At 39.4% G+C, this 17191-nt stretch overlaps 1 protein-coding gene across 3 annotated transcripts in view; it reads right to left on the reverse strand.

The window, feature by feature from the left end:
* The window catches only part of GREB1L (GREB1 like retinoic acid receptor coactivator), a 110360-nt gene that overhangs the window by 34077 nt on the left and 59092 nt on the right, over positions 1-17191 (reverse strand). For all 3 annotated transcript variants that reach the window (XM_068993569.1, XM_068993568.1, XM_068993567.1), the window contains 2 exons: positions 3842-4022; positions 1969-2161 (listed from right to left, as the gene is read on the reverse strand). In XM_068993569.1, the coding sequence (XP_068849670.1) occupies positions 1969-2161; positions 3842-4022 (374 nt within the window). The remainder of the gene's footprint in view (positions 1-1968; positions 2162-3841; positions 4023-17191) is intronic.

A 17191-nucleotide genomic window follows, 5' to 3' on the forward strand; every position in this document is an offset into this window, starting at 1 on the left:
TTGCACAGTTCCATTTATATAGCATTCAAAATGAGGCAAACCAAGCCAGAAGAGTGCCTCCTTCTGGCGACAGAGTGCCTGGCCTCTGCAGTGAAGCTCATGTTCTAGTTTTTCATCTGGGTGCTGGTTCCACGGGTATGTTCAGTTCGTGAAAATTCACAGAGCTGTATATTAACATTGAATAATTGTGAAACTAAAAAATATAAGAATTATGCATATTCTGGGAGTTCCCTGGCGGTCCAGCAGTTAGGAGTCAGCACTTTCACTGCAATGGCCTGGGTTCAATCCTTGATCAGGAAACTAAGATCCTGCAAACTGCGTGCACAGCCAAAAAAGAAAAAAGAGTAGGTTCTGCTATTTCTAATAATACTGTGCCTTTGCTAAAAAAATCATTCACCGACGTGTAACAAGCGTAAGCTTTCCCAGCCTTGTCTCAAAGATTCATATGTATGTTTGCAGGTTTCATTCAATCCCACTAAGTATTTTCTGAACAATGCCTGGTGCTTCCTCCTCTCTGGCCCTGCCCTGCTGTCTGCTGTTGGCAGTGTCTGCTCTGTCCTTCCTCTCCTCCAGAGACCACCCCGTGTGTGCTGTCTTCCTTGTCACCATTCCTGATGCTCTCAAATGGGTGGCACTTTCCCTCCTTCAACCCACAGAGCACTTTGGCTTTTTGCAATTGTCTTCTTCTACTTTGTTTTTCTTTTCTTTTCTTTTTTTATGTTTGTCATTTTGTTTTTACAAATAAAAATTGTATTTATTTAAGATGTATATATTGGAGAAGGAAATGGCAACCCACTCCAGTATTCTTGTCTGGAGAATCCCATGGACAGAGGAGCCTAATGGGCTACATACAGTCCATGGGGTTGCAAAAGAGTCAGACACGACTGAGTGACTAACACACAGGGTGTATAACTTGATTTTTTTCTTTTTTAAAACTACTGAAATATAATTGACATGAACATTACATTAGTTTCAGGTGTACAACATAATAATCTGCTATTTGCATATGTTGTGAAATTATCACCACAAGTTTAGTTAACATCCACCCATCACCACATATGGTTGTAATTCTTTTTTTCTTGTGGTGAGAACTTTTAAGATCTACTCTCTAAGCAATTTTCAAACGGGCTGTACAGTGTTATGAACTATTGTTATCTTGCTGTACATTATTCATTTTATTACTGGATTTTGGTACCTTTTGACCACCTTCACCCATTTTGTCTGCCCTCCAGCACCAATCTGTTTTCTCTATGTCTCTCTCTCTCTCTTTTTTTTTTAATGTGGACTTTTTTAACGTCTTTATTGAATTTGTTACAGTATTGCTTCTGTTTTATGTTTTGGTTTTTTGGCCAGGAGGCATTAGCTATCTGACCAGGGATGGAACCCACATGCCCTGCATTGGAAAACAGTCTTAACAACTGAACCACCACGGAAGTCTCAGAATGAATCATTCAAAAGCACAGAACTAATCCAGGATATTGATGATTATGTCAGATCATGTTACATTTTAGGGGGACAAACTCCACAGGTGGATAGTTTTGTATCTGCATGATAACCTAAAGTAGAGCCCACCGAATCAAATTCGTAGAGAACACTATTCACTAGCTTTTGTTGTTGTTATTATTTAGTCACTAAGTTGTGTCTGACTCTTTATGACCTCATGGACTGTAGCCCACCAGGCTCCTCTATCCATGGGATTCTCCAGGCAACAATACTGGAGTGGGTTGCCATTTCCTTCTCCAGGGGATTTTTCCAACCCAGGGATTAAAACCGAGTCTCCTGCATTGGCAGGTGGATTCTTTACCACTGAGTCACCTGGGAAGCCCATTCTTTAGCCTTTAGTGAATACTAATTGTAAGTATATGGAACTTTTAGAAGCTAAAGCATCCGTGAGGCTTTTGATCATGTTTTATGATGCTATTCTGCTCCCGAGGGAACCGAGAACATGAAGGTAGGGGAGAGACTCACCGTGCTGTCCAGCTGCATCCAGTGCACCTCATTGCTGGTGCTGATTCGGGACTGTTGGGTCTGCAGAGTGTATGGACAGGAGGTGACCTGGAGCACCAGGAGGTTGAAAGCTTCCAGAACCTCTCTGCCGTTTATGATCCTGTCAGCCAATCCATGGCCCGGCTCACCATGTGACAAAGAGCCCGACATGACACTGTAGAGACATTGAAAGTCACATTAACACCTCCTCATTTACGTGACTAGATGCACAATCAGAGAGCAAAATAGAGGTCATGTCTTAGCTCCTATTTTTTTCAGTTCTTATTAACTGAGACCAGCAGTGGAAACAATCAGCATTTGATGTAGAAGAGCAGAAACAACCCTCTTTCTTACCCCTTTCAGACAGCTTTCAGGGACATTTTTTTTTTCCTTTTTTTTGTCCATGATACACCTTGAAGTCTAAACTCCATTATCCAAGCCAAGGATATCCAAGTCTGTAGCTTGAGGTGGATTATTTTAGTTTGAAAGCCTCACCAGTGTAAGAGAGCTCTCGATCAAAAAATGATGCTTATAACTGAGCGATGATCTGTGCCCCTAGAGAGATGCCCCAAACGACAAGGAATCCTTGCTGTGTTAATACACTTTGCTTCCTCCCTTGAGGCTGCTAGACCATGGAGAGGGCTCTTCCTGCCCTCTCCCCATGACCAACACTTTTATATCTTTGTTCCATTCAATGTGGATGTACCAGGTTTCCATGCAGCCTCAAAAACATATGCGTTTGTGTGTGTGTGTGTATATATATAGTCAAAGAAGTAATCTCAATGCCCATGAGAATTAAACAGAGAGATTCAGTGTGAAACCCTCAGAAGTTTCAAAGATGAGGTATATAAGGTCAGTGAGCTATTTCTGCTCATAGAACACAAGCAGTAACTGAACAGGATGTGGGCAAAATTTCTTTTCTTTACCTTTCCTACCCCCTTCTCACCCCTCTGTCCTTCTCTGCAAATTTAACAAGTTATGCAAGATCTTACTTACACCTGCATGGGGCTCTAGACCAGATTATGGAGTACCAAGCACATTCTAACTTCTGAACAAGTGCTTTTGTAATTCTAACATCTCTATCACAGATCAAAAAACAAAATCCAGATGCCTAACCTCAGTGTGTCCCAAGGAAAGAAAGTCTGTGAGTGCTTGAGGATGCTAAAATTTTCGGACAAACCATGATATGTAATATGTGACAACTATTTTTCCTTAAAAAAAATCTTTTTGCTTTTTCCAATCCATAGCAACAAAGATACCCCCTACCAGATAAGTACTGTGATTTGATCTGACTCCATCACACCGCACATACTACCCTATCATTAAAAAGCCCATAAAGAGAACGTTCTCTTGTTTAAACTGGTAAATTGTGGAAGATTCTGAAAATGCTCTCAGATCATGGATGTGGCATCCCTACTGCTGTTAAAGGGAAGAGGGAAGAAAGAAAGGTAAGGAGGAGGAGAAATAGCAGGAGAGGAAGGAAAAGAGGGCCCGGAAAGGGAGGGTAGGAGAAGAACCAAGGAGGAAGAGAGGCTGCAACACGGAAGCACGTGGACCTTCTGGGAGGCTGCTCACCAGCTCCTCCTTGCTGTTACCCTTTCCCTGGAGCAGCCGAGTCCCAAGATGCTCTTAAGAGGGAATTTTAACAGGACCTTGAAACTCTGAATTTGAAAATTCGCCCACAGTATAGTTAACATCAATATTAAAGCAGTAAGAAACACTGGGAGAGCAAGGAAAGGGCGGGAATGAGTTACCCATGAGAAGATGCGCTTTCAAATGACCACCTTTTAAATCATTTGTTACATAACCATTACTGTTTGAGAAGGAATCTATTTGCTCACTCTGAAGCAATCACCTCGTTAGCTCCACATGGGAGTTGTCATGAACTAGCACAAACAGCGTGCACGGGTTCTGTTTCACCCTTCTCATAAAAACTTCAAACTTGGTTTGTATCTCATTGTCTAGACGAACAACATATTTCTCTGCTCTCTGATAGGCTGTTCCATTTTCCTCCAGACCCAAGTCTACAAGGACACCTGCCAAGAAGAAAACAGAGATTATCTTTTTTTACGTACATATCTATGAGATAAACTTAAGTTTAGTGTCAACTGATTTACTGAGTACTAACCATATATGGAGAGATTTACAGAGTGGATAGCTTTCCTTTTCCATATTGCCCACCACTATTTGAGGAGGAAATATCAGCTTTCCTTTTCTTTAGAATACCACACTTGACCTGCCATACCACATACAAATGACACCAGGGACCAATCTGATACATTAAGTAGAAGCTTGAATAATGAGACCTCTGTCCAATCAATTCTATTTCTATGTGAAGTGCTCTGCTATAGGCCTGCGGGGGGAAAAAATGAAGCTTTGGGCTACAGCTCTTGGCCAAATTAATATAACAGTGCAAGTTTTCCTTACCCCAAATTTAGCAACATAACACATATAAGAAAAAAGGAAAATAAAATGTAATGTCCAAAGATACCACAGGCAGATCATGAGCTTTTTTAAGGTGGTATTTTACTCATTTTATACAGTGCCAATGTTGCACAGTATACAAAGTATGGGAAGACCTCAATGAAAGTGGGGTTATGTGCCAAATCAAAAGAATGAACTGAATTACTCATGAAAACTATCTTTTCAAAATGTTAGAAACTGTACAACTTTAATACTGTATCATTATCTCTGTCTATAGTAAAATTACTTCTATATACAAACATCTAAAATAGGTCTAGGTGCAAGAAGCTGTTATAATTAAAACACCAAATCCTCCTTTAAGATGAACAGACAAAGTGGTAATTATGTGAGGTGAAGGACGTATTTACTAACCTTACCATGGTGAACGTTTCACAATATATACATGCATTAAAACATCACAATGTATACCTCAAACTTACACAATATGTTCATTATGGCTCAATACAGCTGGGAAAAATACTGCCCCCAAACAAGGGTGCACAGCACTCCGTCGCCCATCCCGAGACACTCAGCCCTCTGAGAGGAGGACCTTGTGACTCAAGCCTATGACTCTCTGGGGAGGAACCAGAAGACTGATCTGGGGTTAGATATGATCTTCCAAACATATTCATTTAACATCCAATATCAGCCACATCTATCAGTCCCAACTGTGTGGGAAAAAGTTTTAAATTAAGAAAGATAAGTGAAATGAAGAGACTTTTACAAATTATGTTGACTTAGTTTCATTAATCAATTTTTTCATATAAAACCAGCTCAATTAACAACGACATGTACTTAGCATCTAGATGCCATAATATTAACAGCTCTAAATGGTATAAAGGAAAGTAAGAAAAATGTTTTACAATATGAAACATTCACTATACTGGAAAAGGTGAACAGAACAGTAATTTTGCTTTCAAACTTTTTTCATTAGTCAAAGATTTTGAAACTTTTTTCTAACTTTTCTCTTTACTCAGAGATTGTTTTCAATTTCCACCCAAATGTAGTCAAATGCTATTGTGACTATTTCCAAAAGCCATCAATCAGATATTTAATTTGGCAGGTAACCTGATTTCTTAGAAAGTGAACTGCTTATAAAGTGTATTTAACATTCAGTAGAATTTTCTTCAACATCTATTATGTATCAGGTACTATGTCAGGTACTGTGCTAGGCTTGGGGATACACAGGAGGGCAGGACAAAGATCTTAATCTCATGGATCTTATGATGGAGAAGACGGATATTTTTGACAAGTATCTGATGAGAGACAAAGCCCTTTGAAGGGAGCAGCTGAGCAGAGGCACAGGGAAAGGACCTACTTAATCTCTGGGAGCTTCTGTTTCCTTTTTGTAAAAATGGAGAGTAGAGCCAGTCGAAAATTAGCCTGTATTTCCTAAGTTTATCCTTAAGAAACAAGCAGTGCAAGTTAAAAATCTCTAAATATGAAAACGTGATAAATAATTCACAAAAAGGAAAAATATATCTTGTGGATAATTGAGTTGATCACATTTCAAAACAAATGAAATGAAGACCAATTGTGTATGACTTTTTCACATCAGGTCCATACACGCCCTTAACGGAAAGGTGAAGTTCCACGCATCTCTGAGGTCGTTCTCTTAGACATAACACGGTGTGTTAGTCTATGTAGCCAGCTGGCTCTGCAGTGGTGTGTCTGGGTGGAAGGAGGCACATCAGATGTACTTGATTGTTTTAGCTCTAACTGGACATTTTTAGTAGATCATCCTTACCTTTAAATTTTGTTTTAGACTTGCTTTTAGTTTTAAGTTTTGTTTCTTTCCTGGTTATGAAAGTGATAGATACTCATCTTGGGAAAACTGGAAAGTATAGAGATATATTAAAAAAGAAGAAAAAAATCATCCATGATTCTTTAACTCGAAATAAGTACTGCAAACATTTTTGTCCATTTCTTCCTGTCTTTTTTTTTAATGGATATTCTTCTACCTAGCTCATATTTTGCAATTGTATATCCTGACCTTTTTCACCTATAACTGCAAAGTGAGAAATAAAACCATCCACAACCAGTCTAATGATACAGTATTTATCCTTTCATAGAACCTGGTGGTCTTACACCATGTATATTAAAATGTAAACAGAATATAATTTAATATTCCAGTCTAATTCCTTTCTCCCTTCACAGCTTCTCCTTAGTGAATGTAAAACAAAAATGAGTATGGTCTCTTCCTTCAGAGCATCTCTTTCAAGAGGTGTTAATGGCACTATTACAAGCATTTTATTTCAACTCAGTAAAAGTTTCTTGTGCAGCTACTATATTTAGAAATAAGTGGAACAATCAATTACTGCAAAAATAAAAGAGAAAGAAACAAAACTATCATTCTTTACTACTAATATATTTTGGTAGCAAACACAAAATCATCCACGGAAAAATTAATTAATAAGAATTTAGTTAAGTTGATGGATTCAAAATCAATTTATAAAAATTAGTTGGATTTCTATATACCAAAAGCAAACAGGAAATGTGTTTTTAAAAAACCATTTTCAATGATGTCAAAAAATACTGCTTAGGAATGAATCTTATAAAAGATATGTAAGACCTTTGTGGAGAAAATGAAACTATTAATGACATTAAAGAAAACTTAAATAGAACTATATCATAAAATATAGTTAAAATTATTTTTTAAATGTATATGGCAGAGCAAAAAACCAAGAATAGTCAAGACAGCTCTGAAGTAGAAAAGGTGGGAGAGATCTATCTACCCAGAAACCAAGAATTATCAGCTGTATTATTTTATATACAAAATCATTATGTATTTGCCCCATGTTTTGGCATGGGGCAAACCCTGAAAACAGACCCCCCATGTGTGTAAAAACCTGATTTATGATAAAGCTTGCAATGTACATCAGTGGTAAAGAATGGACTCTTTAATAACCAGTACTGAAGAAAAATGAATATTGGCTCTTACCTTACCTGATAGTAAAAAAAAAAGAAATTCAGGTGGATTAAATGTGAAAGAAAAAACTCTAAAACTTTTATGAGACAATGAAGGAGAATAACTGTGTGACCTCACAGAGGATTTCTTAAACACAAAAGGCCAAAGGATAGATAAACTTTAAGATTCATTTAAGTTTATTCATCAAAGATGTTATAAACAAAAATACGAGCCTTCCAAATGTATAACTAGTATTACTAAAAAGGATTAGTATTCAGAATAGAGAAATTCCTCCTATAAATCCAAGAAGGGCAAAAAAACTGGAGCAGGCATTTCCTAGAAGAAACCCAAATGGCCAATAAACATCTGAAAAGATGTTCAATCACATTAATAAAAAGGGAAATACAAATTAAAAGCATATAAAATGGAAGCATATCAAATTAATAAAATTTAAAAAAAAACAAGATAATTGTGAGGAAGAAGTAGATGAAAGACAGACTTATGTATGTTAGCATTTCTGCAAAGCAAATTCAAGGATAAACCAGAAACTAAAGAGATTGGTTACCAGTAGGAGAGTGGATGGGAAAGCGGTGTAAAGAAGTGAGAATGAGAATGGGTAAGTATGAGGAGGGAAGGGACGCTTCATACCACCTTTGGCTCTTAGAACCACAGAAAAAAGTTAATCAAGAATAGAATGCGGGATGGGAGAGTGGAGTCAGAAGGGAGAAAAGGCAGGCAACACGGAATCCAAATGGTAACAAATGAAATCGAACATCACCATCCTGAAAAGGTGAGCATGACAACAGCAAGTCTAAGTTTAAACAAATCAGTGTGGGTTGGGAATTGCACAACTTCTAGAAAAAAAATCAAAGAAGTGAAAAAGTACATTGTAGATAGCAAGAACTAGGTTCCCTTGTCAGAGAAAGAAGTCACAAATAAAGACACAAGAAGGACTAAAAGGAACCTTGCTTCACTCTGTATGACAGACCCCAGGTCCATCCACATCTCTACAAATGACCCAACTTTGTGCCTCTTTATAACTGTGTAATATTCCATTGTATATGGGAGGGAGGTCCAAGAGGGAGAGGATATATATATATGTTTATATATATATAGCTGATTCACTTCTTTGTATGGCTGAAACTAATACAACATTGTAAAGCAATTATACTCCAATAAAAATATAAAAAGCATCTTGCAGTGTTCATATGGAACTGGCAAGATCAGTATATAGATATAGAAATAAAGAGGTATCTGAGTCTATATTCAGGGCTTCCCATGTGGTGCTAGTGGTAAAGAACCTGCCTGTCAATGCAGAAGACCCATGAGGCGAGGGTTCAATCTCGGTGAGGAAGATCCCCTGGAGAAGGAAATGGCACCCCACTCCAGTATTCTTGCCTAGAAAATCCCACAGACAGAGAAGCCTGGGGGCCATATATATGCCTAGGTTAATATACATACATTTATTTTCTACCTCTGTGTGTTGAGCAATTACACACCAGTAACAATAAATACAGTTCCAGTTTCTCTTCATATTACTTGTTATCCTCTCTGTTTTTGCTTATAGCACTCTTAGCGGGTTTCGTAAAGTAGTATTCATTGTGGTTTTGATTTTCATTTCTCCAACTGCCTAATGGTGTTGAGTATCTTTCCATGTGCTCATTGGTTATATGGATGTCTTCTTTGGATATTTGCCCATTCAGAGCCTTTACCCATATCTTAATTAGGCTATTTGTCTTTTCATTATTGAGTTATAAGTCTTTAAATAGTTTAAGTCCCTATCACAAATATGATTTGCAAATAATTTCTCCCATTTTGTGGGTTCTCTTCATTTTCTTGATGGCATCCTTTGAAGCACAAATACTGTTAAATTTTTTTAAATTACGTACTTATTTAGGCTGCATCAGGTCTTGGTTGCAGTACTCGGGATTTTCTATCTTGGTTGCTGCATACGGGATCTTTTCTTTTGTTGTAGTTGTTGCACCCTGTGGGATCTTTAGTTGCAACATGAGAACTTAATTGTGGCTTGAAGGATCTAGTTCCCTCACCAGGGATTGAACCCAGGCCCCTGCATTGGGAATGCAGAGTCTTAGCCACTGGACCACCAGAGAGGTCCCCAAATGTTTTTAATTTTGATGGTGAAAGTGAAAGTTGCTCAGTTGTGTCCGACTCTTTGCAAGTCCATGGACTACACAGTCCATGGAATTCTCCAGGCCAGAATACTGGAATGGGTAGCCATTCCCTTCTCCAAGGGATCTTCGCAACCCAGTAATCTAACCGTGTCCAGTCTGTTTGTTGTTGCTGGTAGCGGCAGTGGCGATGGTGCTCTTGGAGTCTTATCTGAGAAATCATTGTTTGATCCAAAGTGATGAAGATTTACACCCATGTTTTCTTCTAAGAATTTTATTGTTTTAGGTCTTACATTTGGGTCTTTGATCCATTTTATTGCTTTTGGTTTGTGAGGTACAGGTCCAACTTCATTCTTTTTGCATGTGGATATCCAGTTGCCCCAGCACTATTTGTCAAAAAGATTACTTTCCCCATTGAATGGTCTTGGCCACCTGGCAAAAATTCAGTTGACCATAAATAGGAAGATTTCTTTCTGGACTCTCTCCATTCTACCCATTGACTTATATGTCTATCTTTATGCCAGTACCACAATGTCTAAACACTATAGCTTTGGATTAAGTTTTAACATGGGGCAGTCAGTCTTCCAACTTTGTTCTTCTTTTTAAATATTGTTTTGGGTATTCTGGGTCCCTTGAATTTCCACATGAAATTTAGAATCAGCTGGTTAATTTATGCAAAAAACTCAGCTGGCATTTTGATATGGAATGCATTGAATCTGTAGATCAATTTGGGGAATAATGTCATTCTTAAAAATATTAATGGGACTTCCCTGGTGGTAGAGTAGATAGGAATCATCTGTCAGTGCAGGGGATACGGGTTCAATACCTGGGGGTCTGGAAGGATTTCACATGCTGCAGAGCAACTAAAACCCATGTGCCACAACTACTGAGCCAGCAGGCCCAGAGCCTGTGCTGTGAAACAAGAGAAGCCACTGCAATGAGAGGTGTGTGTATCACAGGCAGACTAGCCCTTGCTCACCAAAACTAGAGAAAGCTCAGATGGCAACAAAGACCCCATGCAACCAAAAATAAATAAACAATAAAAAATATTAATGTCCTCCAATTCATGAACGTACAATGTCTTCCCACTTATTTAGGTCTTTTAAATTTTCTTTCAAGAATATTTTCTGTTTTTAAGAGTATAAGTTTCACACTTGTTTCATCAAATATACTCCTAAGTGTTTTATTCTTTTTGATGCTATAATAAATGGAATTCTTTTTAAATGTCAGTTTTGGATTTCTTGCAATGTTTCTGTGACTTTTTTGTAGTATTTTAAAATTAAAAAAAAAAAACTTAACAAGAAGCACAACCATATAAAATATTTGCAACTGAGACACACTGCTGGTGGGAATGTAAAATATAACCAACCACCTTGGGAAAAAAATGTAGCATTATTTTAGTAAGGTTGATAAGCGTACACAATCTATGCCCCAACAATTCTACTCCGAGAAACTGTTTACCTGTGTACCAGCACTGCTTGAAATAAAATAGAAACAACTTAAATGTCCATTAGTAGCAGAAATGAATTTCTTAAAATGTGTGTTATATTCATATAATGGAATACTAAAAAGCAGTAAAGTTAGTAAATTACAGCTACACACAACTACAGGATTAATCTCAGGAACATATGTTGAGTATAAAAAGGAAATTACAGGCAAATGCACTTAGAGAAAGTATTTAAAGTATATAAAATTAATAAACTATTTAGGAGTTTTGTACAGTGGCAAAACTATAAATGAAACAAGGGAATAATAAACACAAAACTCAGCACAATGGTTACCTTTCAAAGAAGATGAATGTTAGCATGGAGAGGGGAACAAGAGTAACATATTTTAATGGGAACATGGTGTGTTCCCTATATTGTAATTTTTAATATCTCTTACAAAATTTATAAATTTGATCTGTTAAATATTTAAAATTTCTTAAAAGGGGGAAAATAAATATATACCCCTCTTTTAGAAATTTTAAAAAGACATTAATAGGCATACAAAATCTATTTGATGGATAGATCATCAAAATACAGTAACTATTTTCCCATCACTTTCTACTTTGACTACTATAGAAAAGTTGAAAGACTAGTGCAAGAAATACCTATATACCCTTCAATGAGTTTCACCAATTGTTAGTATTTTGCTATATTTGCTCTTTCTCTTCATTTTTATCCATTGTTGTTATTCTTGCTGAAAAATTTGGAAGTTAAGTCACATGTAATATTCAACCCTATATACCTCAATGTGTACTTCTTAAGAGCAATGGAATTCTCCTATATAACTAAAATATCCTTATCATGTCCAAAGAACTGAACTAACATTGATATAATGCTCTCTAGTACACAGCTTAGATTTGTACTTTTTAAATGAATTTTAATTGTAGTATAGTCATGGTATCCAGTCCCATCACTTTATGGCAAATAGATGGGGAAACAGTGGCAGACTATTTTTCTGGGCTCCAAAATCACTGCAGATGGTGACTGCAGCCATGAAATTAAAAGATGCTTACTCCTTGGAAGGAAAGTTATGACCAACTTAGACAGCATATTAAAAAGCAGAGACATTACTTTGCCAACAAAGGTCTGTCTAGTCAAGGCTATGGTTTTTCAGTTGGACTATAAAGAAAGCTGAGCGCTGAAGAACTGATGCTTTTGAACTGTGGTGTTGGAGAAGACTCTTGAGAGTCTCTAGGACTGAAAGGAGATCCAACCAGTCCATCCTAAAGGAAACTAGTCCTGAATATTCATTGGAAGGATTGATGTTGAAGCTGAATCTCCCATACTTTGGCCACCTGATGCAAAGAGCTGACTCTGAAAAGACCCTGATGCTGGGAAAGATTGAAGGCGGGAGGAGAAGGGGATGACAGAGGATGAGATGGTTGGATGGCATCACCGACTCAATGGTGATGAGTCTGAGTGAACTCCGGGAGTTGGTGATGGACAGGGAGGCCTGGTGTGCTGCCATCGATGGGGTCGCAAAGAGTCAGACACGACTGAGTGACTGAACTGAACTGAAATGATTTACAATGTTGTGCTAGTTTAGGCGTATAGCAGAGTGAATCAGTTACACATATCCACATATCCACTCTTTTTTAGATTCTATTTCCATATAGGTCATCATAGAGTATTATTGAATAGAGTTCCCTGTGCTAACAGTAGGTTCTTATTAGTTATCTATTTTGGATATAGTAGTGTATATGAGTTTCATTAATTGTCCCAGAGCTGTGTTTTTTATTTTTAGGTCTAAGGTCCAATCAAGAATTAACCATTGTACTTGGTTGTCCAGACTATTTATTCTGTATAATTAAAACAGCCCCCTGTTTGTTTGTTTTTTTTTTCTTTTTGGTCTTTTAAAAAATGCAGGTTAGGTGTTTTGTAGAGTCTCACACACTCTGGATTTTCCTGAGAGTGTTCTTAGATGATTAGAATCAGTTAAACACGTTTGGCAATTATACTTCATGGGTGATGTCATGTACTTCCCTTTGTTCATAAGGTCAATCTGTCCCATAACGGGAGATGCAAAGTTTGATTGCATGGACTCTATGCGTTCCTATGGACCGTAGCTCACCAGGCTCTTCTGTTCCTGAGATTCTCCAGGCAGGAACACTGGAATGGGCTGTCATGCCCTCCTCCAGCGGATCTTCCTGACACAGAGATTGAACCCACATCTCTTATGTCTCCTGCATTGGCAGGCGGGTTCTTTACCACTAGCGCCACCTGGATAGCCAGAACTGGAGGTTTAGACAGGGTTAACAGAGGCTTGTTTTGTCTTTGAGATAGTGGGGCAGCTTAAAACTGATGGGATGAGTTCCAGGCGGGAAGGAAATGGAAGGTAGCAATAAGAGAAAAGAATCAATAGTGAGGAGAAGGCAGCATCCAGAGCCAGGTTGGGAGCATCAGACTTCAACAGAGGAGGGCAGCTCTTCACTGACGGGGAAGGGAGGGGAAAGACCAGTGTGTACGCAGTTAGGTTTCCAGATTTAGAAGGAAGTTTATAATCTAAAGTGGAGAGGGAGGAGAGAAACAAGCAGCATGGTCATTTGTTAAGAGAAGGAGGAGGTCAGAACTGTGAATGAAACTGAGTCTGCAACAGCCAGTCACTGCGGAGGGTGGGAGAAAGAGCCAACCAAGAAACCAGAAAGAATTTATGAGACATCAATCAGGCTGATTTCTCCCCCTACACTGTGTGTTGCAAAGGAGGCTGTGGTCTGTTGTTGGAGACCTTGGGATTTACAGTTCCAGGATCCGTAGGGTCTGCAATGTGACTAGGAGCAGGTGACCAAGCAGGAGTAAAGGTGATGGTGTTTCGGAAGAAAGCGTGAGAAGAGAAACTAGGAGCTGGTGAGACAGAGACTGTGAGCCAGGTGCCAGCATCGGCTGTATACTAGAGGTGGGCACTGTGCGGCTACTGTTTAGTTGGAAACTGACTGCACAGATGCTGACTTTGGGTACTTGTTCAGTTATACTTAAATGAAGGAGTCTTGGTATTTCTCCACTTCATCTCAGGACAGAGTGGTTTTCTTGTATTTTTTTTCCCTGGATCTTATTCCATGCTGCCTTTGTCACTGCCTGTTTTTCTGGCTTACGTTTCAGGTGATGACAAGGAGATCTAAAGTTGATGATATCAAGGAAGTACCTTTCAGAAAGTGAAAATGCCTTCTCTCTCTCTGCCTCCCTCCTAATCTCTACCACTGCCTTAATGCTTCCTTAAGTTCTTTTGGTTGGAATGACCTATCTACATATCAGCAGATGACACTGTCTCTCTGGTTATTTTCTGATCACGCATGCACTGAGCTGTCAAATTTATGTCATTCCCCTGCACATGATGAAATTTCCCTGACTGGATGCTGCCAGACCTGTTCTCGGTTGCTGGGGGCTCCCACTAATACCATTCTCAAAGCAGGGAGGAACACTTCCCTGGTGGCACCGTGGATAAGACTCCACCTGCTAAGGCAAGGGACACAGGTTCATCCCCTAGTCCGAGAAGATTCCACATGCCAAAGATTCCACATGAAGCCCATGGGCCACAACTACTGAGCCCTCATGCTGCAACTATTGAAGCCCAGGCTCTGCAACAAGAGAGTAGCGCCCCACTCTTTGCAACTAGAGAAAGCCTGAGTTCAAGGCAGCAAAGACCCAGTGCAGCCAAACTAAATAAATATCCCGGGGACTATTTTTAAAAAAAGCAGGGAGGAGGAAAATACGGACAGTCACCAACCCTTCCTGTTTTCATCCTATCCATGTTGAGTTGAAAGTGGCTTACAGTTTGATAACCTAATTCTAATTTACAGAATTTGGAACTTTTTGAATTAGAAGAATCATACTACAATATCAGCCTATTTAAAAAATGACACTAAAACAGAAGTACCTCCTATAGTCTAGAAATCCCATGGACTGCTGCACCACTTACAAGTCCTTTTAGGGCAAACTTAATCCCCCTGAGGAGGACAAGGCAACCCATTCCAGCATTCTTGCCTGGAGGATTCCCATGGACAGAGGAGCCTGGTGGGCTACAGCCCACAGGGTCACAAAGAGTCGGACACGACTAAAGCAACTTAGCACAGCACACACAAAAACGATTAACCCATTTCATCTTTTTTTCACCTTCCAATTCTTTTCTTAATGTTTTCTTTCCCTCCCTGCCTCTCTTCCTTAATTAGAAAGGGACCTGAGGTATCAGTGGGTCACCTCGGTGCTGAGTCGGCAGCAGCTTGACGGTTTCTATTTCCACCTTTTTCTTTCAGCCACTCAAGGGCTGCCAAGGAAGTGGCCTTTCTGCAAGTCCTGGCTGCTTCTCCCTGCCTGGTGCTTTTCCTGGCAGGTGGGCCCCAGAAACGCTTCTTTTAGGGAAAGGCAAATGGAACCAGAGAGTGAAGCACTTAGACACTGGCGCTCCCTCTGCCCGTCTCTCCCCTTCCTCCCTCCAGCACCACCCTGCCCGTCAAACAGTAGCTGAGCCCCTACTGGTGCCAGGCCCAGGAGAGGCAGAAAGGAGGCACCAGACACACAGAGATGAGAAAACAGTCCTTGTCCCCAAAGCACTGCCCACTGGACCTTACACAAATGAAGCTCTCCTTGATTCACAGACCAAAATACAAGGAAACTGAGTCAAATGACTTCTTGAGAATCCTTTCTGTTTTCATAGCAATGACTTTCAAGAATTGTTTTAGTGGAGAATCTCTGCTCTGGAAAATCTCTTTACACCCTAACATGTTCCAGGTCCTTCACATTCTATTAACTGTTACGTGTTTCAAGAATATGAAGGTATTCAAATAAAAAAGTGAATAAACTGTGGTGTTGTTATGATATAGAATATCATACACATTCATTAAAAATGATGTTTACAAGGGACTTCCCCAGTGGCCCAATGGTTAAGAATCTACCTTGCAATGTGGGGGATGCAGGTTCAATACCTGATCAGGAAACTAGGATCCCAGGAGCCCTCATGCTATCCTCAGGTAAGAGTCTGTGCTCTGCCAGGAAAGATCCCCAGTGCTGCAACTAAGACCTAACATAGCCAAAATATATAAATATTTTAAAAAACAAAAAATAAAATAAGAATGATGCTTACAAAAGCTTAATGAGATGGAAAAATAGGCCAACTATAACACCTGACACAGGCAGAGAAGAGAGCCTAGACTATTAGGGTTAAGTCACTGAAAGTGATTATCCTCGAGTGGCAGGATAATAAGTGCTTAAAACTTCCTACTTTTGTTTTTCAAAGTTAAAAAAATAACTTTTTTCCTATAATAAAAATGAGTACAGTTATTTAAAAATATCTAGAAGTGATTGTTTCTGTAGCAAATATTTCAGTATACATGCCAAGGCCAGATGTGAATACTTTTAAAAATGTGCTTTGCCTTGAATTTTCTGAATCTGTCTATAGCACTGATTTTCTTTAATTTTAAGCTACTGTAACTAGTCAAATTCCAGTACCTTTCAGAGGAACGATAATCTCAAAATACTCACTTTGGAAGAATCCAAGGGCATTGAGAAGCGGAAAGGAAGGGCCAATGAAATTTCTCTAGCTGTCAAATGTGCAGGGTTTTATTTAGGGTCTTGCACTGATAAGCTCAGTCGGTAAAGAATCCGCCTGCAAGGCAGGAGACGCCAGTTCGATTCCTGGGTCAGGAAGATCCACTGGAGAAGGGATAGGCTACCCACTCCAGTATTCTAGGGCTTCCCTGGTGGCTCAGCTGGTAAAGAATCCTCCTGCAATGCGGGAGACCTGGGTTTGATCCCTGGGTTGGGCAGATCCCCTGGAGAAGAGAAAGGCTACTCACTTCAGTAATCTGGCCTGGAGATTTCCATGGACTGTATATTGCATGGGGTCGCAAAGAGTCGGACATAACTGAGCGACTTTCACTCACTGATTAAGAAAGGTGAAAGTGCAGGTCATCAAGAGGTTATTTGAGGAAAAGGCTCGGGGTGAGGGAGTCCGACCGCTGACCAGAGATGACTTCACCTCTTGAAACAGGTGCTCAGATACCCTGGCCGGCGTATGACTGAGCTATTGGATAACAAACTCGGCAAGGCCACAAATGCCACTTGGTATAAGGAAAACACCTATAAGAGAAGGTGCTCCCTTCAGGGCAAGGAAGTGGGAAATCCACAAGAAGTAACCAAAATCTGGTTAATGCCTGGTGCGACGAAAGCCCCTCTGCTTCCCTCAATGGAAGTGGGCAGAGAGAAAAATGCAGAATGGCCAGTAGTGG

This window comes from Capricornis sumatraensis, chromosome 21, assembly GCF_032405125.1.
Source record: "Capricornis sumatraensis isolate serow.1 chromosome 21, serow.2, whole genome shotgun sequence".
Classification (NCBI taxonomy): domain Eukaryota; kingdom Metazoa; phylum Chordata; class Mammalia; order Artiodactyla; family Bovidae; genus Capricornis; species Capricornis sumatraensis.